Consider the following 25,882-nt stretch of genomic DNA (forward strand, 5'->3'; position numbering starts at 1 on the left):
CACACGGGGTGCCACAAATCCTGAGAGTATCACAGCATACTGAGGGACACAGTGAGTACCGACTGTGCGTCAGGATTCTGAGAGAGGGCCTGTGCTAATTTCCAACAGAGCTGTAAGTGATATTGATATGAGACACACATAACGTAGGTGACCACTCATTCAGAACAGCCCTTGGAGATATTTGTAAGGAGATTTGATGGGATCCCCTCTCAGTCTTCTCCAGACTAACCAGGCCCAGCTCCCGCAGCGTCCCCCCATAACGGAGATGCCCCAGACCCCTCATCACCCTCGCGTCCGTCCAGCGGAGCATCCCGAGCGCTGCAGCCGGTGCCGGCGGCGGGGCCGGGGCGGGGCGGCCGGGCAGGGCCGGGCGGCTCCACCGCCCCCCGCATCACATGAGGGAACTTCGGGCCAATGGCGCCGCGCCGGGGCCGGGGCCCCGCTCGCTCCCGCGGACGCTCATTCAAAACGCGGCCGGGCTCTGGCGCCCGCAGCCCCGCACGGCGCCCGGGGCTCGGCGGGGCGGGCGCTGCCGGCCGCGATGCCCGGCGGGGCCGCGGGCTGAGGCGGCCGCCCGCCCGCCGCCATGCCGGTGAAGAACCGGTACAACCTGGTGGACGATGGCTGCGACTCCCGCGTCCCGCTGCACAACGAGGAGGCCTTCCAGCACGGCATCCACTTCCAGGCCAAGGTGAGCCCCGGGCGCGCTCCCCCCGCAGCCCCCGGGCCGGGGAGCACAGCGGGCCCCGCCGGCCGCAGCCCCGAGCCCCGGGGCCCTGGCAGCCGAGCCCGGGAGGCTCCCCCGCTCCGGCCGCTGCAGAGAGGGCGCTGCGGGTCTCTGCGGGCGCGGGGTCCCCGCGGGCTGCGCTCCGCTGCTGTCCAGCCGTGCCCCCCCAGCCCTGCCGCGGCTGCTCTTCAGCTCTGCAAGTGCCCCTGGGCCGCGCTGGGGGAGTCTAAAGAAAACAGCAATCGGCTATGAGAGCCTTACATTTAATGAGCGCAATCAAACAGGTTCTTGCTCTTTTCCTAGTGTTTTTGCAGCTGTGTAATCCTTAGACGCTGCCTTGGTGCTGCATTTGGGAACTGCTCTGGAATGACCCCTCTTGACAGCACCGTGGATGCTGTCCCAGGTGCTCATCCCTGCCCGATCCAATTCCTGTCCTGTCCTGCCACGGCGGGGGGACAGCTCCCTATTCCCTTGGAAACCAGCAGACTGCTTTGGGCCGCTCAGATAATAGCGCCTTACTACAGCTGACCCCTTCCCTGCATGAAAAGCTGGACCAGACAAGGTCTGCGGCCTTCAGGCATCAGAAAGAAATACTGATATTATCAGAAATTCCGTATTGATCGTGAAGAGCAGCCTGGCAGCACAGCAGCACTCTCAGAAAGTGACTCCATTGGAATTGGCATTCTGTAGACAGCATGGGGAACGGGTTTATAATTCAGCTGACAAGAAGAATTGCATTTTGCTGGAGCAACTCACAGGCTCCCTTCCCCTCTTTGCAGGTGGCCTAACACAGATTAGAAATGGAATTCACGCCTGCTGTCTCCTGAGCTGGAAAGAAGGGGCATATACATTCCAATAAAGCTTTGAAATACGGATTTTGTGCCTCTTGGTTTTCCTGCTGAAAGAGCTGTAAGATTTAAGCAGGATACAGGATGAATCTGAATAGACAGCTAATCATGTATTTTAAAAAATTTATCTTCCTTAGGGAAGAAAACATTTAATCTGTGATTTCTCTATTTAAATTAGCATTTGCTGTGCTGCAGACTGTGCTGAGGAGAAGAAAAATTCTTAATTTGATTTTTAAAAGATGGGTAGCAACTGTACCTTTAACTGAGTGAAACTGGCTTTTCAGATTGACAGCTCCAGGCATCCAGGGCTGGCGAGTGGATAACACCCTGTTAGGATGTGTGGGTCTGGGATGGGGTTTGCATTACCTTAGTAACATGCTTGCTCAGTTCTGCTTTACAGTCTGTCTCTTCCAATTATGCTGCTCATTGTGGGCACATCAGTCAGTTGCCACGCTGACAATGACAAGGCTGCAGCTGGCTGCAGGTGTCTGGCACCAGGCAATCTTACTGACCACACTCCCTCTCTAATCTCCACATGCCAAACTGCCTTCCTCCCCCTGTAATCTTCAGGAGGTCAGCTCTGGGAGCTGCTTGTTTGGGCAGAGCTTTGTGTGCTGTTTCATGAGTTTCATGGCTCTGTGTGGGAGCACAGGTACCCAAACTCTGCAGCCAGACCAGAGCAGGGAGTTTGAAAGAATCTCCTCCAGCTCAGCAGTCCCATCTGTCCTCTTGCCCCAATTAATTTGTCATTAGGAGCATGGCCTGTTCCTCACTGCAGCTCTGCTGCTGGCAGACAAAAGGCCAGCCAGCTGCAAGGAGCTCATCTGGATTACCAGTGACTGTCCTGACAGCCAGCAGAGCAGGGAGGGAGATGTGCACACCAAAGAGGCCACAGATCACAGCAACACAGCTCTGCCCTCCCCACCAGCCCAGAGGGAAGCCCTGGCTCTGCTGCTCCCCTCCCTGCTGCCCTCAAGCTCTCGTGCTCTGAGCTTGGTTCTCTGGTGGTTTACCAAATGCTATAGATGAACTTAACTGCTCTTAAAAGTGCCATTTGCAAAGGCATTTACAGAAGCAGCAGCAAAGCCAGATGACCTTTCAGATTGCTTGTGGTGTTTATTTCAAAGCAGGAGAAAGAGCACTAAAGACTGAGCCAGGAGAGCTCATCTCTGAAAGCCCTTTTAAGCAGACATTTTACAAGATAAAACCCATTGCAATCTGCAAGCAGTACAGTGGAGAAATAAATCCAGAACTGTCAGTAACAGCAAACCTATGGGGCTGTTCTGGGGAATTATTTTGTTCCTGTTCACATATATAATATCACTCTGAATGTTTGCAGGGGCCTCCTGATTAGCTGCTCCTTTTCCTCTCCACAAGGGAACAACTTCCAAAAAACCAACAGTTTGTAACCACACACTAAAAACCAGACAAGTTCACGAACCAATGCTCCTGGGAGGGTCACTAAACTCTGTGAACTGCCCTCAGTCCCCACCACTGACAGCAGAGATGGGCTGTGTTTCCCTGGGGGAGCTGATGGACCCCACTGGGCCCCAGCAGCACCAAATCCAGCAGCTGCCCTCAGCTGCCAGGGCCACTCCCAGCACATGCTGTCATCACCCTCTCACTCTGTGACATTCTCCCTGTCCTCCCCAACGTGCCCTGGGCGTGCAGGGCTTCCCTCAGAGCTGAGCCGCAGCACTCCACAGCATCAGCAGCCTTTGCTCCCCATGACTGTGCAGGACACCACACATTTCCTCATTGCCAAGGCTGAGCTGGCAGCTCTGCACCTCCTCCCCTTGGCAGCACAGGGCACTCCTGTGCAGCCGTGCTGTGCCATGTGTGCCACCACCATGTGCTGTCACCGTGTGCCACCCCCGGTGCCACCGGGCAGCAGCTGCTGCCTCCTGCCAACGGGTGCACCAGCAGGTTCTGCTTTGGCACACGAGGGGAGAGAACAGCAGCACAGGAGGGACAAATGCAGCAGCAGGAAGCTGCCCCTGGGTGTTCCGTGATACCCCGTGGAGCACGGGCAGTGTGCTGCCATTCCTTGTCAGGAGAACGGGCAGCCAGCTCGAGGAGCTGGAGCTGTGGTGCAGGGCTGGAGCTGGAGGTGATGGGATCCTGCCATCTGCCATGTCTCAGACCCCAGTAAGGGACCCTGCTAGGACTGGTGCAGACACTGGAATGCAGACACCCAACCCCAAGCAGTTTGGTTAGGGCTGCAGCTCCCCTAAGCAGGGTTGTAGGATACAGATTTGGGTGGGTTTGCCAGGATTCTGCAGACAGCTGAGCTGGTCCAACCAAGCAGGGACAGCAGTATCAAGAGTTAACATGGTCCAGACTGAAAACTTAAGCTAGAATCACAAGGCTGTCCCAGGAAAGGTGTTTGCTGCACATCCTGGAAGCTTTACAGCTCTTGTGTGCTTTCAGTTTTGAGCAGGTGTAGTAAGGAGGAACAAAGGATAGACAGTCCCATTTTCAGACTCACAGGATCATGACTCAATTAGCAGCAGACATCATCCTGCAGAGCACTGGTAAAGGCACATCCAGAACCTGAATGAGGTCAGAGCCTCAGAAATCCCCCAATCTCAGAAATCCCCAACTTGATAACATTATCTACAGCAGATATTCCTATCCTGTCCTGGCTCAAAGGAGTCCCGGCAAGGAGGGAGTAAATACAGGAGGAATGCTGTCTGTTTTGAAGAAGCCCCCCATGAAGGTGTGCATTACAGCCCAGCCATCTCACGTTGTGTCTTTCAGTACATCGGGAGCTTGGACGTGCCCAGGCCCAACAGCCGCGTGGAGATCGTGGCAGCCATGAGGAGGATCCGGGTGAGTTCAGAGCAGCTGAGCCCACACAGGGTTAAAGCTTGCACTCCCCAGAGTGACTTGGTTGCAATCTACTGCTCCACATCCCCTCCAGCCCTTCCTATCTGGAGCTCAAATCTCAGCCCAGTCAGGTTTGCAACAAGCTTCCCCAGAAATTCTCAAGGCATCTTAGCATAGGCCCATCCTGTGCTCTCTGTAAAGAGATCTGTTATCAAAACTCAAGTGTAACCCCCTCTCCTGTGCTGAGCAGCCATGGGGCTTCTCCTTGAACCTAAGAGATTTATTTAGCCTGTTTGGAATTTTGTGTGCGTGAAGAATAAGCTGGACACAATGTGCTTCACCAAAGCACTTGAGTTCCTTGACAGTTCCAAATATATTGTGTTATATATTGAAATATCAGTGCCCTGACAGGTGTGATTGATGTAAATCCCATCTGACTAGACTGTGGATTCTGCTGCTCCTAGAATAATTTGCTGCTTTCCCCATGCTCCAGTACAGTTTTACAGTTCCTGTTTCTCATCACCAAGGCTGCTCTCTTCCTGCTCTGCCCCTTTATTCTGCAGAGCAGCCTGTGAATGGTCCCCAGATTTAGCTGTGATTAGCAGGGTTGGGTGGCTTACATCTGCTTCGTGTATAACCAGTTCAAGTGCATCTCCCCCAAAAGGCAGTGCAGCTGTTGTGTCTGGCTGAAATTTTGCAGGGGTCTTAATTCTGAGGCTGTTCATATGTCTCACATCAGCTGAAGCAAGTTTGAGAATCTTCCATTTAAAGCTTTGAAGGGATTATCCTATTTCCCCCCCTTCCCCCACACTGTTTAACCATCTAATTTTCCTTTAGAATAGTGTTTTTTAAACTTAGCCTGTAACTGGCTGGGGAGCTGATGTATTCATCTCCAGCCAAGCTTAGAAATGACATTCCCCTCCCTTTGCCTGCTCAGACTATTAGCACAGCTCTTGCTCAGAACACAGTTCAGCAGCAGTCTAAATTGCCTGGTTATTTATGGAACAGGTGAATATCTGTAGGAAGTAAAAGCAATAGGTGAGGACTACCTGGGCAGTTCAGGTGCTGGGATAATTATTGGCAATTTTTCATCTCAATCAATATTTATCATCAGATTTGACACTGCACTTCTGCTGATCTATGACACCCTTGTAAGAAAAAGCAAACAGTATTTTAATATCACTCAAAATAAAGTGTCACATTCTGTTTTCACACCTGCTATTGCCACAGTGGTACCTAGCTCAGAGCCTTGGCAGTGCAATAGCATCCTTGAGTACCACAAGAAACATGTGAAAAACCCATTCTGCATTCCTGGGTGCCGTCACTTAATCTTGTCACACAGGATTTTTAAAGTAGGCATGCAGTAATCTATACTGAGTTTTTAATCTTGGAAGCCTATTCCAAAAAGGGAGGGCTTCCCTTTTCATCTGCACATTGTACAGCAGGATCTTATTCAGACACTTCCTGGCTGCTGAGCGGAAGATGCTCCTCTATTGAAGATAGTTAATTGGCACTGATCCTTAATTAGAGCATAAAGAGTGAACTGGGAGGTCTTTGAAGAGAATTCTGGTGCACAGAGTACCCAACCTAGGAACTGAGGGAAGATGGGGGTTATTTATGTAGCATTCATTTGCATGCAGAGGCCTTGTCTGTACCAGAGTTTTTTCCCATGGACTCTCAGCAGCACCAGTTACAACTGGGAGGAAATAGTGGAAGAAGCTCTTGGGGGAAATGAGTATTTTGTTCCTATGTTATTGTGAGTGTCAGTGCCTGTTTGCAGTGCAAGAGTGAGTAAGGTCCCACAGCCCTGCCAAGTGTTGGCAGGGGCATGTCGTGGTGAAGCTTTCATCCTTTGTGCACTCCAGTGTTCCACTGGAATTCTCCACTGGAGCAGAAGAGAAAAGTTGTGCAGTACAAGCCCCAGCAGAGCATTCCCTGTTCTCCCTGTGCCATGGGAGGAGTGGGAGCCATCCTGGTGCTGTTGGAGCCAGCCCACGGCTCAGGAGGGCTCTTACTCACTTCTTGTGCTGCTCCAGAGCGAGCAGGGAGGAGGATGAGGAGTCACAGCTCTCTTTCCCAGGCTGTGTCAGAGCTGCTTGCTCTGGTTACTCGTCAGTAAATTGACACAAGTGCCAAAACTGCCTTGGGGAAAAGCTTCCAGCTGCTGAGGACTCCAGATGTCCTGAGAGGGTCCTAAGGAGAGCAGCACCAGGTGATGAGTCTGCTCCAAAAACCCTGTTCTGCATTTTGTACTGGGCTCTTTTGCCAGTCACACGTGAATGATACCAGGATTTTGGATCAGTGGGATTCTCCATGTGCGAGCAGAGCACTGTGCCTGCAGACTTCAGGACATTACTCCCAGACAGCCTCAAATAACAAGTTTTAGCATCAGCCTGCTGAAATCGTGACCTGCTCTTTGGCAGTAGGTATTTGAGGTGCAGTCTCTTAGTAAAGCTTAAACCCATATTCTGGGCTGAATGGATGCTTGTAGAATTGCCAGCAATACTCCATTAGTCACACATTAGATCCCATTTCATAACAGACTGGAAAGCCTTGTCTCATCATGTTCTATGCTTCCACTGGAGAGAATGCAAATGCAGTAGGTAGAACAGGGAAGCTGCTGTTCTTAGCTTTCCATTATGCAGAGCTAGACAACTTTAAGTTTGCTAATCCTCCCAGTGGATTATTAGCTGCCTACAGCTGCCATGTTGTTATTATATGATCAGAGTTCACGCTAATCCCTCTACCTCTTGCCCTGGCAGGGGAGGTGATGAAATGGGTTTGCAGCTTGGATAAATACACTGGACCCTGACAGGCACAGCGAGGGCCTGCTCAGGAGACTCCAATTCATCTCAGAGCTCCAAGCACCCCGGGCAGGTGTTCCCCCACCTCCCAGGGAGCAGCATCTGCTGCCTGCAGCTGCCCCAGGCCATCCAGGCCTGGGTGTCTGGCAGCTCCTGTGCTCTGTCAGCGCTCTGGTGGAGCTGCCTTCTGCTGGAGTGGATCCCTCTGCAGGTACTGGAGCCTCCTCAGCACTCCAGGGAGTTTATGTACAAATCAAGATCTTTCCTCCTCACAATTCAAGCGGTAGTTAATGTGAAGATGGGTTTTGTAAAACACAAACCACTTCCTTGAAGCTGCTGAGGTTGTTAGGAAAATCTTAGCCAGGGAATGGATGGCTTCAAGTTCAGGGTTAACATCACCACACGTCCTGCATGCATTCCCCAGAGCCAGCACTGACCAGAGGAGAAGGTCACCCTCAGTCCAGCATTTCACAGCCAGCTGAGCAGGCCTAGTGCTGCTATTTTGAGTGCTGAGCTGTACCAGGACACAGTAGGAGTGAGTGACAAAGCCTGTCACCCCCACAGACAGCCTGCTGCCAGCAATTCCCCAAGATACTCTCTTTGTCTACCTTCAAGGCACAGAATCAGTTTCCCTGGAGTCTGCTCGTAAGGATCTCTGAAGCCTACAAATTCCATTCTGTTTGGAAGGTTTAGCTTGGACCTGTGCAGGTATTGACACTGAGAAAGGAGCCAGATGTTGGATTATTTAATCATTCTATAAGGGAACAGCCAACTGGTGCTGTGCCTATCCAAACACCAGGATGAGCAAACAGGCAGGCATCCAGAGTAATGTGTCTTCTGTTACCTCCACTTTTCTTGGGCTTAATTTAATTGAGAAGCCATTTTCCCCAGAGGCCAGTGTGCCAGAGAAACAGAAGCATTTATAAATCTCAGTGCAGGATACATGAGAAATGCCTGAGCTCTCCTTGGAATGAGAACTGGGTTCTCACTTCAGCCTCCCTCTTATCCTGATCATTCTTGCTGCATCCATCTTTGAGCAGAGCCTCAGCTCTTTGCAGTTTCTCCACACAGCACTTGAGTGAGGAGGTGCAATCCAGCCACACTGTAAGTCAGACTGACTGCCAAGCATCAACTGGTGGTGTTGAAGTGTGACATGACAGCAATTTAAATCAGGATGAGTAAGTTACAGTCCTGCTGCACAAACTTGTGAAGCAGAGGCAGCAGGGAAGCTGCAGGGAACCTGTCTGTGCACTCCAGAGCTCCCAGCCCCAGAGCTGGGCTGGCTCACACAGCACCTCTCACTTAAAGCCCTGCCAGGCTGTAAATTCCAACAGTCCAGGAGCAAATACGAGTGGGATTTATCTGCTCTTCCTACAGAAGGAGAGGAACCAGGTGGACAGATGGCAGAGGGCAGGAAGACTGCCTTCAGCCCTCAGTTTAATTTAATACTGTGTGACAGGTTTCAGAGATAGAGATGTTTCATGGGCTTGTCCATGAGATTGTTCTAGAACACAGCTCCCTCAGTTTTCCCAGGCAGGCAAAAGTTCACCTAGAAACTGCTGCATGGATTCCTCTGACATACTCTGCCTATAAGCCCTTCCTGGGTTATTGTGCTCAGAGCTATGCTCTATGTTTTCCTGCCAGTTTCATGTTAATCTGAGCTGGAGCTGTGATCAGAACTAAAAAAAGAGAGAAGCTGAACTCTCAGCTGGGTTTCTTGGTCAGTCTCTGCAGCCTCTCCCTCTGTAATGAAGGTATTTGGTCAGCTGTAGCTGAGGCACAGCCTCAAACATGGAAGTGCAAACTGCTGGAGCACTTGGAGCACTTGCCCTGGGGTACAGAGCTGTGTAGCTGCCACCAGGAGCTGTTGTTGTTGGGTGGGAGTTTGTTCTGCTGCAGTTCCTGGAGGGTTTTCCCTTTCAGCCTCTTTGGAAGAGCATCCAGAGCTCAGCTAATGATAGCCCTGGGCTGTGGCAGACAACAAGCCTAGTATCCTAAAATACTTCAGCAGCCTCAGACTGCTGGGGTGGACCTTTCTTTAGTTCTCAGAACTCCATGCACCTTCCTTGCATTTACAGGAGGATAAACAGTGACAGTTCTGACAAGGTTAGAGTGTGAAACACAGGCATCTCTTCCTCCTTCTCCCCCACACTAAGACATACCTTCCTTGCCTCTCTGGAGAACCCTGCAAGGGTTGTTTACCCTGCTGAGTGTTAGACACAGCCCATGGCCTCCAGGAGAGGGCTGTGGCAGCCAAACCAATATACACAAGCATGTACAAACTTGCTCTGGCACCTTCTGCAGCATGTCTGGTGTCAGTTCTGACTCCTCTCCAAAGCAGAGGTCTAAGAAGGGCTCTGCAGCTTTCCACAGGCAGTACATGATCAGCCCACAGGGCTGCTCAGCTCCAGAAACACCAGTTACTCTCAGGGTCCCATCCATGAGACCAGGCATCTCAACCACTTTAAGGTTCCTACCATACAAGATTAAGCTAATTGGGTTTACCTTTCCAGGCCCTGGCAAAATACAGCAAGTGTTTTCAGGATAGTAATTAAATGTTAATTGCAGCTAAGTTTAGCCCTAATGCCTCATTAGTTTGTTTTTCTGTTTGTTGCATCTCTAGCAGAGTCTCCTGCACAGGGCTGGGATCAGGCTGGGCTTCCCAGGAGGCAGGAGTCCCACCACGAGCTCTGAGGGTCTCTGAGCCTTGCCAGGAAGCCCAGGGCAGGCAGCACTGAAACCAGCACAGTCACTGCACAGCTCTGATGCCAAGCATTCTGCTGCTCCACACTGCAAATGGCCCCCAGGTTTGGCTCCCCCAGTCTGTGTTCTGCTCTTTAGGAAGATAAAGCATGACAGGGATGCCACCCCACCCTGAGGGATGGCAGACACGTGATGGGTCTTACCTGCAGCAGCACAGGATGCTGAGGGAGCTGAGCCCTCTGGCAGAACGTCTGGCAGGAATCCATTTCTCCAGGCAAAGAAGGTGGCTGCAGCCTCCCAGGCACTGCTCCTGACCCTGCTCCCATCCTGCTCTGAGCTCTGCAGCCTCCCAGGCACTGCTCCTGACCCTGCTCCCATCCTGCTCTGAGTCCTGCAGCCTCCCAGGCACTGCTCCTGACCCTGCTCCCATCCTGCTCTGAGTCCTGCAGCCTCTGTCCCTCCTAGGCTGCCCTGCAGCCCCGGTTAGCCCAAACACCAGCTGGGACAAGCTCTCCCTGAGCTCCCTTGCCATGAGCCCCAGGCAGGGTGGGCCCTGCAGGTGCAGCCCCTTGGGCCTCTCTGCAGGTGTTCCCTGGTCACCTTGACAGGCTCTGGTGTGCTCCATGCTTTCCTAGCCTTACAAAAGACTCATTAAAATGTGGAAGCTGGCTTTCTAGAAAAATTGAGTCTGCCTTGTCTCAGACAAACCCAAGCTTGTTTTACCCATTTTCTGCTGTTTGTATTATCTTAAAACAAAGGGAAGAAGCTCTTAATGAGCTGTTTCTGCAGTGGCATGGTGCACAGTGTTTCTAGGCAGCATTGTGTGATGTGCTGGAGAACTGACTATGCTCTGTGTGTCTTGAGTGGGAGGAGAGGAAAAAACACCTCTGAGATTACACAAGAATCCAACCTTCTGCTCACTGCTTGGGGGGTCTCACCGTACAATGGAGCTGCCCACCACTGACTTAGAAACTCCTGCAGATTTTCACCCTGCTCATCTCCAACCCTGAATCACCTCTGGACTTCCTGCCACAGAATAATGAGTTACCTTCTGTCACTTGACCTCTGAGCTGAAACGAGTGGGACTGGTCAAGCTGTGAACACAGGCCACTGTGCCAGAAGACAGCTGAGGGCATTTTTGGTAGCCACATTTCATGACCCAGTTTTTGAGGAGTGGCTGGTGACTGAGATGCTTCAGTTCCTCCGCCCTGTTCAGAGTGCACAGTGCAGGGTTGATAACAGATGGGTGGAGGGATCAGGCAGTGAAATGTGTCATCTCCAGGCAACAGTGACCTTTCTGCCTTCCTCAGAGCCCTCAGAACCCCCTGGCTTCTCCAGCAAGGGGGTGGAACCAGTCAGGCACATTAATTCTGTTTTGCATAAGAGTCATGGTGGATTGGAGTTTAGTTGAAGGCTAATAAAAGCAGCATTTAAATGGATAAAAGCTAAATTAAAATGTTAGTGCTAAATAGAACAAGACAGATCTTTTTGTCTGATGCTGAATCTTGGCAATGAAGCAGGTACCTTTTAATTGTAAAATAAAGTGGCTTTAACAGTATTATCATTATATTACTGAAGCATTTAATTTCCCTAGCTAAAATATCACAGTATGAGATCTCTGCAAAGCTTTTATCTAGTTTGAAATAAAGAGACTTTTTCACCAATTATGTTACTGGTTGTAGAGTATTACAGGGATGAAATATAATGGCTTTCAAATTACATTCTGGTGAAGAACACTCAGCCACGACTCAAAGCTGCTTCTTTGTTGGTGCCTGTAAAAATGTAATTGAGAAGGTAACCAGAGTGCAGAGAGCACATTGGATTGGCTTGGTAACAAGGAGCTGCCTAAATCTGAGTGGCAGCTGCAGGGGCACAGAGCTGGGGCAGAGACCCTCCCTGTCCAGCCAATACAAGTCCACCAGAGCAGGGTGATGTGTTTCAGGAACAAAACAGAATAACCCATGAAGATGCTAACACTTAAATCTGTCCCATGAGTCTCTCTCTGTGCAGAGAAAAGTCTGAAAACAGTCATCCTGTGGCTACAGCGTGATCCTGATGCTTTGCCTGAGCTCTGTTCTCAGGCGGAGGCTGTGCTGGACACAGGAGGCAGCCAGGGCACAGCAGTGGGTGCTCCTGTGGGTGCTGCCTTGATTTTGTCACATGCAGGGCCCTTTGTACTTCCCTGATCAGTGTTCTGAGCAGAGGGACCCTGAGGGACTGGGACCACAAAGGCAAATCCAGCCCAGGAAAATAAGATTTGCTAACAATAGCTTGGTTCTACACTCGCTTTCTTCAATCTGCTTTTGCTCTGTATGAATGAGGCCTGAGGACAGAAAGAATCTGTGCTACTTTACATAGTACTTTGACAAGCTACTTCATGTTTTGACCAAATAACAGTGTGATAAATCTAAAGCATAAAAGTCTTGAATGGCTCCCTGGAAGGAAGGATGCTTTGATGAGCGAGCAGGGATTTTTTTAAAGGCATTATGGAATGGTTTTCTTTCTTTCCTGCAGCAGTGATTAGACATTATTTAAATGTCTTTTCCCTGGACCAGATGGGTTGTTTGGACTAATTGGCAGCTGCCTGACAGCTTTCAGGACACCTGAGTCACTTCCCACTTCCTCCATCCTTCTGTCCCTGCTGCTGCAGAGATCCTGCCTGGGTAGCTGTGCTGGAGGGCAGGATGTGGCCCTGTGCATTGAAGGAGCACCCCAGGCCAGGGCCCCAAATCACCCTGTTCCCTGCACAGCCAGGTCCAACGTACTCCCTGGAATCCCACCAAACCCTCTGAGCTCCAGGCTTTTCTTCCTAAAAATCAGATTATTTTTGTCAGACGAAGAAGAGCAGAGGGAGGTGTTCAGGCCAGGTGCAGTGTGGTGAGGATGAGGCAGTCACAGCTGCCTCAGAAGGGTGCAAGGCACACGGGTACCCTTCAGGTTCAAACATCACCTGCCTCCTGTTGAGTGTCCTTTCCCTGCTGCAGAGCCACACACGGCTCATGGAGCACTCAAGGGTCAGTGATCCCGCAGCTCCATGGACCTGCTCAGTCCTGCTGCAGCCTGTGCTGCTCTGTTAATGATTACAGGGCACAAACTTCTATCCCAGGCACATTTCCCATTGTCATGTTGTTGCCCCCCAGGGCAGTGCTGGTCTCCTGCTTGTCTCAGTTCCTGGAATCCCAGCTGGTGGCTGTGGGCTGGGGGCTCTGTCTGGGTAAATCACTGACCTGTGTGTGAGCAGTGCAGGATGCATTGATGTCCACACTTCACACCTCCTGCTGACACCACTGCAAGCCCAGGGGCACAGGGAACAGCACTGCAGGGAGAGACGAGCCTGTGATGTTCTGGTACAGCTTTGGTGACAAGACCTCAGTGACAATAAATACTGAGAGCATAAAACCCTCTTTTTCCATAATTTCCATATCTAAACCCAGGCTTTTCCCTCATCGTGATTCACTAATCTCAGTAGCTCCCCTGAGGCTAATAGAGTCCTTGAACTGCTTAATATTCTGGAGTTTTGGAAATGACACAATTAGACTTGAATTTTCTTTCTCTTACAGTAGCAGTCTTGTTTCCAAATTGGAGTGAACTTTCATGGACAATTTGAGGAGAACCCAGAGACTTCCCTTTAAATTTAGGAGCTGCAGTTTTATTAGCACTCAGTAATTTCTAAGCAAGGCCCACTTGGAGAGAAGCAGTGTGGGAGCTGTGCCTGGCTCTGCTCAGGGCTGCACATCTGGGTAATGCTCATCCTTTCAGTGCACACCTGGAGGTCAGCTCTAAGTCACTGGGCTTCTGTAAGAAATGTTTGCTCAAGTGGAACTGCTGGAGATCGATAGTATTAACAGCTACAGAGAAAAGGTCTCCTTGCCTGGCAATAAAGCAGATTGTTTCTGTCCCTGAGTGTCTCAAACCAGCACATAGCAAGGCTGTTCATGGCACTGAGGTGTAGAAAGGTTCAGCTGCACCCAGGGCTTGAGCTAACCAAGAGTTCTTAGCCCTGCAGGAGAACAGAGATGGATTGCACCTAGCAGAGGAGTCCTGAAGCCTGCTCTGCACCCAGCAGCACACTCAGCATCCCCCCATTGTCATTCTGCTCCAGTTTGTGATCAAGTGCTGCTTCTGAATGCAAATGGAGATCAAGTCCTCCTTCTAGCTTGGATTCTGCTTGCTCAAAGATAAAGGTGCCAAGTCCAGCTTCCTGACTCTGCTGTGGATATGCAAAGGAAATGCTAATTTCCCTAGTAGGTGGCTAGGAGAAGTGGCAAGACACAGAGCTGGAGGATAGCACCCAAGATGCATATGAGGTGTGATAGCAAGTGTGGAAGCCAGGAGATGTTCCCTCCCTGCAGCATTTACACAGAGCAGGTGTTAGTCATGCAGATGTAGCTCCTCCAGATTCTCAACAGCAAACTAGATTGCTCCTTCTCCTTTGGATAGGTATCCACCCTGGGAGGACATGCTGAGCTCCCTGAAGTCACCAAGGCTTTCAGGAGGAGGCTGCAGAGCAGCAGAGGGCTGGAAATGGAGAACCCCAGCAGGTCACACCTGGCCCTGTTGGGAGCCAGGGTTGGTTTGGTTATCTGGCTGAACACGTGGGCACTTCTCTGCCTCTTCCTCTGAACCCCCCTGCCTGCCCCAGGTCTCAGGAGCACTGACATTCCCTCTCCATCCCTGCACTCAGAGTGGCTCCCAGCCTGCTCTGGCTGCCTTTCCCTCTGGACTGCCATCCCCCTTCCCTTGGACTACCTGCACTAAAATAACATCCTTACATAAACACTAAGTCTTGCATTATTTAGAGGCCCAAAATCCCAGTACCTGCCTTAGTCAGAGTCTGTACCTGGCAGTGGGATTAGGTTTTCTCCCCATCTCTGCCAGTGCCAGTGAGTCCCTCATGACCCTCATGGAGCCCCTGCCCCACACTCTGCAGGCCTGCCTGGCTCCCATGGCCACAAACTGCTCTGAGCAATGCTCTGCTCTGCTGAAGAGCAGCATCACAAACACACCTCTGAAAAGCCACAGAAAAACAAAATTGGCCTTTTATTCTCTCTCCAAACAGGCAATAAACACCAGCTTGCAGAGACAGAGTGGAGCAGCCCTGTTAATCACCCCTGCCCCATCTCCCCCTCCTGCCTCTGAGGACACCAGCTCCTCTTTTCCCTCTCTGCACAGCCTAAGGAGCAGGAAGTGAGCCAGGAGCATCTCCCCTGCCGTGGCCTGTCAGGCTCATGGAGAGGACTGGGCAGGGACTGAAAGTACAACAGGAATTCTGGAGCAGGCAGCAGAAATCCTCAGTTGCCTCCTGCTCCTGTCTGCTGGCCTGGCCCTGCCAGCGAGGTGCTGGGTGGCTGTCACTTGGCAGGGGCTGGCTGTAACCAGAACAACTGAAGGAATGGAGTAGAAAATGAATATCCATGCTTTGTGAGGGAGAAACAGACATAGAAAATACTCTGTTACCTTCCCACAGCCATGCAGGGGGTCAGGGGCTCTTTCATGGAGCTCTGAGCTTGCTGCAGAGTCCTGGCTCCTGCTCTTCAGAGCTTTGTTGTGTGAACCTTGATGGACAAGGTTTAAAGCAATCCAATCTCCTAACTTGCCTCTTGTCCTACATACCAGACTGGAGGGCAAGTAGGGTATGAAACATGCACTAAACCAGGCCCTTCTCTGCAGGGTGACACAGATGTTTGTCGGGGAATATGGAAATACTTGAAGATATTGCAGTGTTTAATTGCAGTTTCACTTCTCAGGGTTATTTCAGGTAAATCTGACCTGCTTCTAATGAAATTAGCACTTTTTATCTGCAGTAACCTAGCAGCTTTTTCAGGTAGGGACATTTTCATGCTCCTGTTGGGGTGGGGTCCCAAGACACTACCTCATTACTGCTGCTAATTAATCATCCAAGGCACTGCAGATGGAAAAGGTAATTTGTTTCCTCCTGCAAAGTGAATAGAGGTAGCGAGCAAAATAAAACCCAGCTTCCCCATGAGCTGGGCTTGGCCTGCCCTGGCAAGACAAGAACTGAAGGGCTGTGTGTGGGAAAGCTCCCTATTAAACCTGGGGACAGCAGGGAGCTCCTGGAAGTGACAGACACACAATGGTGCTTTTGTCAGAGAGGCACCAAAGGCCAGATGATGTCACCTTGTGCTGGGCTGTGAGGCTGCTTGCGCCTCTCAGGATGGAGCTCAGCAGTATTGCACTATCTCTTCCACTGGGAGGAGGCAATGAAAAGGCTGCTTTTGTCTCACCCTTTCTTAAAAGCAGGCGAAGAAGCTTTGTTCTGGGACAGTTTGTGGTTTTTCAGAGGTGGAAAAGACTAATTAAAGAGCCACTGCTAGCCCAGGGCTCCCACCAGCTCCCAGCACCTGCAGGAGCCCCACTCAACCCGTGGGTGTAACTCTGCTTTTTCCTCCACATCCTTTTGACTGGCACAGAGAAATGTCTGAACTCCAGCCAGGTCCTTTGCTGTGTCACCTTAGGGTGGAAAGATTGAGTTATCCTTTAGGGCTGTCTGAGACTTCAGCACTCTGGGGCTTCCCAAGGATAAGATCTGTTGGAAATGAGGAGAAGGGGGATGAAGAGGAAGGGCTGTATTGCCATGTCCATCAGAATGCTCTGGATTCCTCAGGTGTCAAAGGAGACCTGGACAAAATGCAGCTCTTCTCCTTCTCCCCCTGATGTGATCAGCCTCCACTGCTGCAGCCAGGGCAGCATCCTCACTGCCCCTGCCCTAGGTCAGCCAGGGATCCTTTGGGATGGACTGGGGCCACATTTCCTTGCTGCCCTCCCAGGGACTCCCAGAAACCCAGCAGGCCCGTGATAGCTTGGGGAGCAGTCTGCAGCATCTACAGAGAGCTTGCTGGATGGTGGAAGGAGCTCATTTAAATGAGAAAAAAAGACTTGAGTACATTGCCAGCATTCTCCTTGCCTATTTTACTCCCCTTTCGGTTTCTGCTTTCCAGTGAGCAGTTTTATGTTTCCAAGGATCATAAATTCTCATTTTTCCACTGGGCAGGAGGTGCACTCCTGGTCTCCGCTGCTTCCTGCGTGGCTTTTGTGTCCGTGTTGCCGAGCTACTGCAGCACAGCCCGGGCTATGCCCGGCCCATTCAGAGCAGCCCCGGGCCACGGGGGCTCGCAGCGCTCCACCGGCCCCTGATTCCCGAGGGACACGCGGGGAAAGGCTTCCAGACAGAGCCACGGGGAGGGCGGCGCTGCCCGGGCCGGCAGTGACCTCGGGAAGGTGGGATGCGATGCTGAGGGGGGATCGGCATGGACAGACGGCAGCCTGTGAGCTGTGGGGATGGACACTGCCGGTCTGGCAGCTCCAGGGCAGCCCCGCTGGCTCGGAGAGCTCCGGAGCATCAGCTCCGAGGGCAGCTCTCCAAGCATGGGTACTTTAAACAGCAGCCCAGATAACACCCTGTCCTCACCCCGTGTAGGTCAGCTGGTTTGAAATTAATTACATTCCTGAGCTGGAAATACTTGGATTCATCATGGCTTTAAATCCTGAAATGGGACTCGTATAGAACCAGGGGAAGGGAAGGGAAGGGAAGGGAAGGGAAGGGAAGGGAAGGGAAGGGAAGGGAAGGGAAGGGAAGGGAAGGGAAGGGAAGGGAAGGGAAGGGAAGGGAAGGGAAGGGAAGGGAAGGGAAGGGAAGGGAAGGGAAGGGAAGGGAAGGGAAGGGAAGGGAAGGGAAGGGAAGGGAAGGGAAGGGAGCAGGGGCTGGGGGTCCCTGCCTGGAGCCGGTCAGTCGGGGGGCAGAGCTGAGCTCATTCCCACTCCTCATTGCCATGCTCCCTGTGTCTGTCTGGAAGGGAAGCCTGGGGAAGGGGCTGGGACAGGCTATTGTTGGGGTTGTTTATGGACACATCGATCCTGCAGCCTGCCAGGCCGGCATGGGCTGAGGGAGGCCAGGGCAGGACAGCAGCCTGAGGGCTGGCTGGGGAATTTACAGCCACAGGGAGAAGTCGCTGGTTTCCAAGCCTGAGGCATCTTCCTGTGGGCATGCAAATAAGTCCATACCCAGCTGTGACTGGGGGCATTGACATTCTCCATCTTCAAAAACCTGCAGAGCCTCTGCTTTGATTTCCCTTAATACAGCTTAAAACACCATTTGAGCCATGGCCAGGAGCATGTTCTAGCCTTGCTGCTCCTTGTTAATGAAGAAGATGCATTTTTTGGAAGCAGAGACTGCCTCCAAGACCTGCAAACTCTCTATTTTATGACAGTTTTCATTTGCATAATGAAGGCCCTGATACCTTCAGTAATTAATCACATTAAGAATTGCTTCCTTGAATAACTGTATTCATGCAGGTTGTTCCTAGTGCTGGAAACTGCACATGATTTCCAATGTGCATTAGCCCAAGTTTCATCAGCAGATGGAAGCTGGTAACTGCATGTGTAATTTATATCTGCTTGGGTGGAATTATCCAATGAAATATGCATCACACGGTGCCATTAACATTTCTAGTCATACAGTTTTTAGCTCATGGGTAAGTTAATATTTCATGCCAGCAGTGTGTGGGACTGTAGGAAAGGCAAAGTCTTGAACACAGGTATTTAAGAGCAGAAGAGGAAAGTATTCCAGGTCAAACACAGCAGATATAGAATTAATGACACTGCTAAAATAAATGAAATTAATTACCCTTGTTTGACCTGCATTTTTTTATAAAATGTCCCATCTTGTCTCCATAGTTAAGAAAGCTGCCAGGCTGCTGTATTGCCACTTGTAGGGGCATCTCCAGATCCTTTAGCATCCAGAAAGCTTTGCCCCACAGGACAGCACAAACAACAGGAGAATAAAGATTGAATTGTGGAAGGCAGCAGAGAGAAATGTTGCTGTGTGGGTTTGGATTTGTCAGTAACCTTGATGAATCTGGGGGGAAAATCCCATCAATTCAATAGTAAGAAGAAAATCAGTGACTAGTCTGTGCTGTGACAGCAGTGACAGGTCAGCCTGGAGCCTTGTGCCAGGATAAAGGTTGGGTTATGCCTGAGCATTCTACAGGAGAAAGTCAGCTGTCTCAGAGTGCCTTTTCCCATGTGCTTTCCTGTCCTTATATAAATCAGTTCATTAAAATACTGATTCCTGCTTGATAGGAAGCAATTAAATGACTGAAGCTGTGTTCCACCTGCCTCTTCTGTGGAGAAATGCAGAGAGAGTCCAAGGTGAGCTGGTGTGCTGTGAGATGGGGCTCTGCCCTCCTCTGGGTGCTCTCACCCAGTTGTGCTCCTGCCTCATCTGCTGGGACATGGGACATCCTGCAGCTTCTGCTGCTTGAGGGGTTTCACCCTTCAGAAGAGATTAGAGGCACTAATGAGTTTTAACTATTTTCAGGCCAAGCTGGGTCTGGCCATGGCTGGGCCGTGCCTTGGCTGTGTGCTCCAGCAGGGATGCAGCAGTGGCACTGGCTCCATGGAGAGAAGGGCCAACAAACTCCTTCCTCACGGAGGCCACATCCAGCCTGGGGTGCTGCACAGCTCTGGCTGGGGCTGAGGCCCTGCACAGAGCCAGGCTGGGGTGGGAGCTGGCTGGAGTTCCCTGGGTTTAGAGTCTTGCCATCACTCCTGGCAGCACCCACAGATTCACTGCTGCTGCTCCCAATTGTTCCTTTCTGTCCAAGAGAGAAAGAAAAAGCATCTCTGCAAAATCCAGGCTTGGACTTTGCTTAAAGCCTTTGAGTAAAGAGCCTTGTTTGAATGTAATTGCACCCCTGTTGCTACAATGGGAAAATACACTGTATTGCTCTTTCTTGGAAAGCACAGCTAGTATTTTCCCAGCCATTTGTGTATAAAGAAAGATAAACAGCTCTTTAGCGGGCAGAACAGTCTATCCCGGGTTTATTGACATTCATGGAGCAGACAAGGACAAACAGTTTGGTGAGCACAGGGGAGGGGGAGCAGCTGGGCTGGGGGGCCTGGGCAGAGGGGCAGAGGGTGGGGAAGCCCTCTCAGGTGCTGAGCCTGGCGAGTCCATCTGCCTGAGCCCAGACCCTGCTGCATCCCCTGGGCCCCCGGCAGCCTGCAGGATGCACTCAGCACCTCACCCTTCCTCTCACTCCTCCCCATAAATAAAAAACGGGTACAGCTAATTTAGTTCCAGCTTCACACGCAAGAGCGCCAGAGATAGATTTTTAAAGAGCTTGTCTGAAAGTAATAATTCATGGGGAGATCAAAAGGCTGTGGTTTAATCCGGGGTCTGTCTGATACCATAAACCTTGCAGAGTGCTAAGAATTCAATGAGCAGCATCAAAAGCCTGATCAACATGAAAGCCACCCAATTTTCTGTCTGTAAAGCTGGCGTGGCTCACAATGGGTGCTGAGGAGTGGGGAAGATGTTTATCTTCTCTGCAGAGCTTGGGTGACAGAGCCACACACATTCCTCCAACTTCAGCATCCCAAAAGAGGAGCCTGGACTCCATTAACATCTCACTTGCTCCCTGTATGTCCCCAGCTGTATAAAGAAATCAGAGTTCTAATTAAATGTCTAATTACAAGGCCTAGGTAGATTTCAGGCTGCTTGGCATTGCCTTTTCCTCCACATCCACGAATCAGAATCTGCATTGATTTGCCAAAGCAACGTGACAAAGTGGTGGATTTCAAACAGGGACTGCAAGAAATATGGAGTATCAAAATGCTGTGTTTGGAAGCTAAAAATGGTGCTTAAAATGGGGGCAGGAAGGATGAGTGCTGTAAACAAAGGTCTCCAGAGTACAAGGGCTCTGCCATGCTTCTAACTATCTGCTAAAGCAACATTTAAAAGTCAGTGTTTAATTTTTAACACAAATGGAGGTGAGCTCAGGCTGCAGACACCTGCAGAGTTTTTCTCCAGAGATCCTGATCCCACAGAGGTTAATGTGATTATGCAAATGACTGAGGTATAATTGCGTTACTGCCGCCCATCTGGCCCTCCCTGCAGCTCCTGAGTGATTTTGTATTCCCCGTGCAGCGCAGGGCTGACACACAAGGGCATCAGAGATGTCACTGTCACTGCTTGGGGTTTGCTGCAGGTGCCACCTCCCCATCAGACCTCTGGAGCAGAGTCCTGCTGGACCAGGGCCAATGCACCAGGAAAACTCTTCCCAGATCCAAATTAACAGCCTGGGTGTGGTCCAGAGGATTGAACTCCACTTGTCCTCTCCAAAGGGATGCTCCTGACAGAGCCAGGATCCTGCCTGGCATCCCAGCTACTCCACCAAGTCCTTCCCAAAACTGTTTTTCTCAGCAGAATAAAACAAATTCCCACCTCCCTCAGCAGCTGGGATGAAACCAACACCTGACATTTTCCTGTCAGACACTGACCACCACACACTGTGCCAGGTACCCCCAGGACTCTCTCAAACTCAGGTTTCTGTTCCCCCAGTACGAATTCAAGGCCAAGAACATTAAGAAGAAGAAGGTGAGCATCATCGTGTCCGTGGACGGGGTGAAGGTGATCCTGCGCAAGAAGCAGAAGGTGAGGCTGCTCCAGCCCAGGGTACTCACACTGCTCACCCAAACTGGCCTTCTCCTAAAAACACCCAGGATTTGCACAAGAGAACACTCCAGTTTCCATCCTACTAATAACAACACCTTGCTGGAGAGAGAATGGAAATTCTCTGGGGAAGAGGATTTTTTTTTCTATCCAAAAAATGTATCTCTCATGGGATACATTTTTTCTTTCTCTTGCTAACACCAGAAAGCTTTTTCCAGGCTGCCTGGTCTGAGCCCCCCTCAGCTCTTTGCCCTTTCCACCAAGTCACTGAATCCAGATCTCCTCAGCCCCAGCTCCAAGCCTTCTTCCCCAAAGCATGTAGTTCTTCTGCATATTTGATGCTATAAATTAATCTTAGGGACCATTTTCAGCCCTGAAGGCTGTGATCAGATATGATAAACGATCCAAAAAAAATCTATTTTTATCTGAGATATTGTTGAAACAGCCGTGGCTCATCTAATCACACTGCAGCCTGGATTGTGGCTTGGGACAAAAGCACTGTTCCCCAGTTTTCCTGCCCTTCAGTGCGGTGGAGTTTCACCTGATTTACTGTAATTTTGTCTCTGCTTACAGAGAAAGGAGTGGACCTGGGACGAGAGTAAGATGGTGGTGATGCATGATCCAGTGTACAGGTACATGGCAGGAGATTCAACCAGGGAGGGCCACTGTGCCCTGGGGGATCTGTGCCCTCCTCCCACCTGCTGAGACCCCTCCACCAAGGCTTTCCAAAGGAGCATCTAAAATTAACCAGGGTACAGAGTTACTGCTGCTGGAGAATCCTTTTCATACATTTTGGAGAGTGAGATGGGCTGATCTGGCTTTGAAGCTGGCTCTGCTTTGAGCAGGGTTAGACTGGGTGACCCTGGAGATGCTCCAACCTGCATTTCTCTCTGATTCTGCCTCTGAAGACAGGCTTCCCATGGTTTTCCTTCAGAGCATGGCTCTCCCTGTGCTTCTGAAGCAGGGCCTTACTCTAAGGTGTAAGTGCTCACTGGGAATTAACCCTTACAGACATGGCAAGAAAGCACTGACTTTCCATGGGATACAGAGGTATTCCACAGGGCACAAGCCCCACCCAGAGGTTTACCCTGAACATAAACCTGGTGCCTCAGGAGCCCCTGGGGATGGGAGGTGAGCCCAGTGATGGTGCATGGCCTGAGGATGGGCTTAGAGCACAGGGTGCTCCAGGCTGTGGCATCTGCAAAGTGAATTCTTGTACACAAGCACTGAGCCCACAGCCCCAAGAACTGGGATCCTCAACGCTGGTTTTTGGGATCAGAGCTCTTAGTGAGGAGATAAGGAACAGAGGATATGCTGATGCATCATCTGTGCCCACTTCTCACCTCTGGCTTTCTTTAAAGATTACTACAGAGATGTGGTACATTGGCAGTAATTGCTCTAACTGCAAGTTCAACACCCAAAAAATTCCAGTGACAGAAAGAGCAGAAGAAAAAAAACATTTCAAGAATCCCTTTGGTTTCTTCTCTATTCAGAGCTGAGCTCACTTGTCACATTTTCACCTAATTAAATCAAACATATATAAAAATCTTCAAAATGTTTTGCAGTACAAGGAGGAGAGTCAGCCTGAGCAGCAGAGAGAGAAATCCTGAGAGTGCACTCAGCATCCCTGGGAGAGGCTTTTGTGCTGTGCCACCTGCCCACTGCCGAGGAGGGACCGTCTGTGTCCCCAGGGGCAGGACAGCCACCACCCTGCAGGCAGTTCTGCCTCGCTGCAGCCTGGGCAGGGGTTAATTGCTGAGGCTAAAAATAGCCACTCGCTTTCCAAGACTATGGATTTTTCGCTTTCCCACAGGATCTTTAAAAAGCTTTTGCCTGCTTCAGAAACCAGAAGGTTTTCCATCAAGCCTGAAACTCTCTAAATCCATCGCCTCCTGCCTTGAGAATTGCAGGAGGGGCCGTGCACCAGCACTGCCTTGTTCCTCCAGCCCTGGGGGCTGCAAACCAGCCCATCCTTGGGACTCATGGGAGCAGAGGTGGTCTGGAGGGCAGAGACTCCCCGTGGTGTTCAATTAATCCCCTTTGTCTCTCTCCCACCCAGAATTTTCTACGTCTCTCATGACTCGCAGGACCTGAAAATATTCAGTTACATCGCACGGGACGGCGCCAACAACTCCTTCAGGTGCAACGTCTTCAAATCCAAGAAGAAGGTAAGGATGCTGCAGGGGATGCACCCTCCCTCTCCTGGGGATGCACCTTCCCTCTCCTGGGGATGCACCCACATCTCTGCACCCACATCTTACAGGGTGCAGGGCCCTGGGGAGTGACCGAGGCAGTGCCGGTGCCTGGTGCTTGTCCCCTCCTGCCCAGCCCGGCCAGCGGCACATCCCACACAGGGACAGGAGCCCCCAGCCCCAGAATGGGGAACGGGGGGCGCTGCTGGAGCACCCAGCCCGGGAGGAAAGCACGGGTGGGAGGCAGGGGAGGCTGGCAGTTCTCGTGGGGCGGCGGTGGCAGCGCACGGCTCCGGGCTGTCCGCAGAGCCAGGCCATGCGCGTGGTGCGCACCGTGGGACAGGCCTTCGAGGTGTGCCACAAGCTGAGCCTGCAGCACGCCCTGCAGAACGCCGACGGGCAGGCCGATGGCGCCAGCGACAAATCGGCCGAGGAGCAGCCGCTGGAAGGTGACTCACGGCTCCCGAGGGGACTGGGCATGCCCCTCCCTAAAGCAGCGGTGCGGGGATGCTTTGGGGTGGGGACACGCAGGTGGGCAGGTGGCACCTCCTTCATGGGCGAGAGCTTTGGGCCCCTTGGGATGGGGAGCCCGGGGAATCTGCCCTGCCTGCCCACTCCTACTGAGAGCTGGGGAGGGGAAGGCTGGGCCCCCTGATTCAGCAAGCTGAGGGTCTGCAGCCCCTCTGCCAACCCATCCCTCCCTCCTGCCCCTTCACAGCATGCTGAGACTTGGAGCAGGTCCTGGCCCTTGTCCCTGAGCTTCCCCCAAATCCCAGCCCTGCGTGGGGCCCCGGCTCTTCCTCCAGCCCTGGCAGGGAAGGGAGGCTCACATTCACGTGTCCATCTTATTTGAAGTTCACCAGATAAAGGGCTCCAAGATCACGGATGTGGACGAGGTTGGCATCGATGCTGGGGGCATCTGTGTGTCCGAGAGGGGACCCAGAGAGCTGCCAGGTGCCAGGGGGGACCTTGGCATGCTGAAACCTGGGCAAGCCTCAAAGGAAAAGAATGGCCAGGTAATGGGGGTGGGCTGGAGAACGGTTCATGTGCTCTGCTGCTGCTGAGGGCCCTCTGCTCCGGGTCACTGTATCATGGCTTCATTTGGAGGTGCTTTCATGGAGACCCCATTGCAGCCCTCCCTCCTGGCTCCCTGCTCAGGACAGGCTGTTCAGCTCCCAGTTCCCCTGCAGCCAGGCCGTGTCCAGGGCTGGGCTGGGGGTTGAGGTGAGAGGCAGGGTGGGGGCTGCAGTGCATGGCTGAGCAGGCTTCTCACCCCACTCAGGCTGGATTTCTGTGCTCTCAGTGCTGCTCTGCAGCAGTTGCTCGTTCGACTGCCCTGGCAGCAATCCCTGGCTGCCCTCGTGCTCCAGGCCCAGGGAGCAACGTCCCCAGGAGGCCCAGCCCTGGCAGTGCAGGCACCCGCGGCACATTCAGCTCCAGCAGCAGTTCCACCTTAATGAATGGGTGCTCCACAGAGCTCTGGGAGCCCTTCCCGGGGGCCTGAATGGCATTGCTTCAGCTCACACAACAGTAACGCTCAGGGCTGCCTGGAAACAGCTGCAGTGACAGGCACTCCCCGAATCCATGGGATTCATCTGCGTGCCTGGAAAGGCTGGGCTTTCCTGTGCATTCCTTCTGGCACTGCCCAAGCAGGGGAGGGCAGCAGCAGGAAGGGCAGTGGCTGCTGGCACTGCCAAATGCTCCAGGCACCAGGACACCACCCAGCCTGGGCAGCCACAGCACGGAAAGGTGTGGAGTGTTTGGGTCACTCCCTGCTGTCTCCTTCCTGGGAGCCCTGGGGACACGCCCTCCCCAGACACAGCCAAGGCAGCTCTGCCAGCTTTCAGGAAGGAGCCTCTCTGGAACACTGGGGATCCCACAGATGTGCAGAGTTGACAGCCCAGGGCTGCCCCTCAACACCCCCTGGCTGTCCCGAGCACAGGGGCTCCTCTGCTGCACTGGGTCAGTGCCATGGGGAACCAAAATCCAAATGCCAGCCTGAGCCAATCAATCCGCTCACCTGCCCATTTCTTTGTGCCCAGGATGCCGAAAACTGCTCCCTCCACCTGGCCAGCTCCCAGCAGCTGCTCAGTCCGGGCAGCCCCTGCTCCTCGGCCTCCATCACCCCGCTGGCCTCCCAGCACTGCCTCCAGCTGCTCCAGCAGCAGCTCCTCCAGCAGCAGCAGCAGACGCAGGTGGCTGTGGCCCAGGTACACGTCCTGCCCTCCCCTCAGGCGGCACCAGCCCTTCTCCTCCCCCTGGGCCAGGCTGGTGGGGCAGGTGGGAGCGGGCTGGGCCCTCGCAGC

The 25,882-nt window shown here is 52.1% G+C and overlaps 1 protein-coding gene across 2 annotated transcripts in view; it reads left to right on the plus strand.

Annotated features, from left to right (window-relative positions):
• Positions 1–528: 528 nt before the first annotated feature.
• The window catches only part of LOC136564755 (carboxyl-terminal PDZ ligand of neuronal nitric oxide synthase protein-like), a 28,399-nt gene continuing 3,045 nt past the window's right edge, over positions 529–25,882 (plus strand). Inside the window, exons 1-8 of one of the 2 annotated variants that reach the window (XM_066563006.1) lie at positions 529–691; positions 4,336–4,407; positions 21,274–21,366; positions 21,958–22,016; positions 23,444–23,552; positions 23,884–24,025; positions 24,432–24,592; positions 25,619–25,786. In XM_066563006.1, coding sequence (XP_066419103.1) covers positions 587–691; positions 4,336–4,407; positions 21,274–21,366; positions 21,958–22,016; positions 23,444–23,552; positions 23,884–24,025; positions 24,432–24,592; positions 25,619–25,786 — 909 coding nt within the window. In that variant the 5' untranslated portion in view covers positions 529–586. The remainder of the gene's footprint in view (positions 692–4,335; positions 4,408–21,273; positions 21,367–21,957; positions 22,017–23,443; positions 23,553–23,883; positions 24,026–24,431; positions 24,593–25,618; positions 25,787–25,882) is intronic. The other variant, XM_066563007.1, reaches the window with a different exon arrangement.

The sequence above is a fragment of the Molothrus aeneus genome, chromosome 19 (genome assembly GCF_037042795.1).
Source record: "Molothrus aeneus isolate 106 chromosome 19, BPBGC_Maene_1.0, whole genome shotgun sequence".
Lineage (NCBI taxonomy): Eukaryota > Metazoa > Chordata > Aves > Passeriformes > Icteridae > Molothrus > Molothrus aeneus.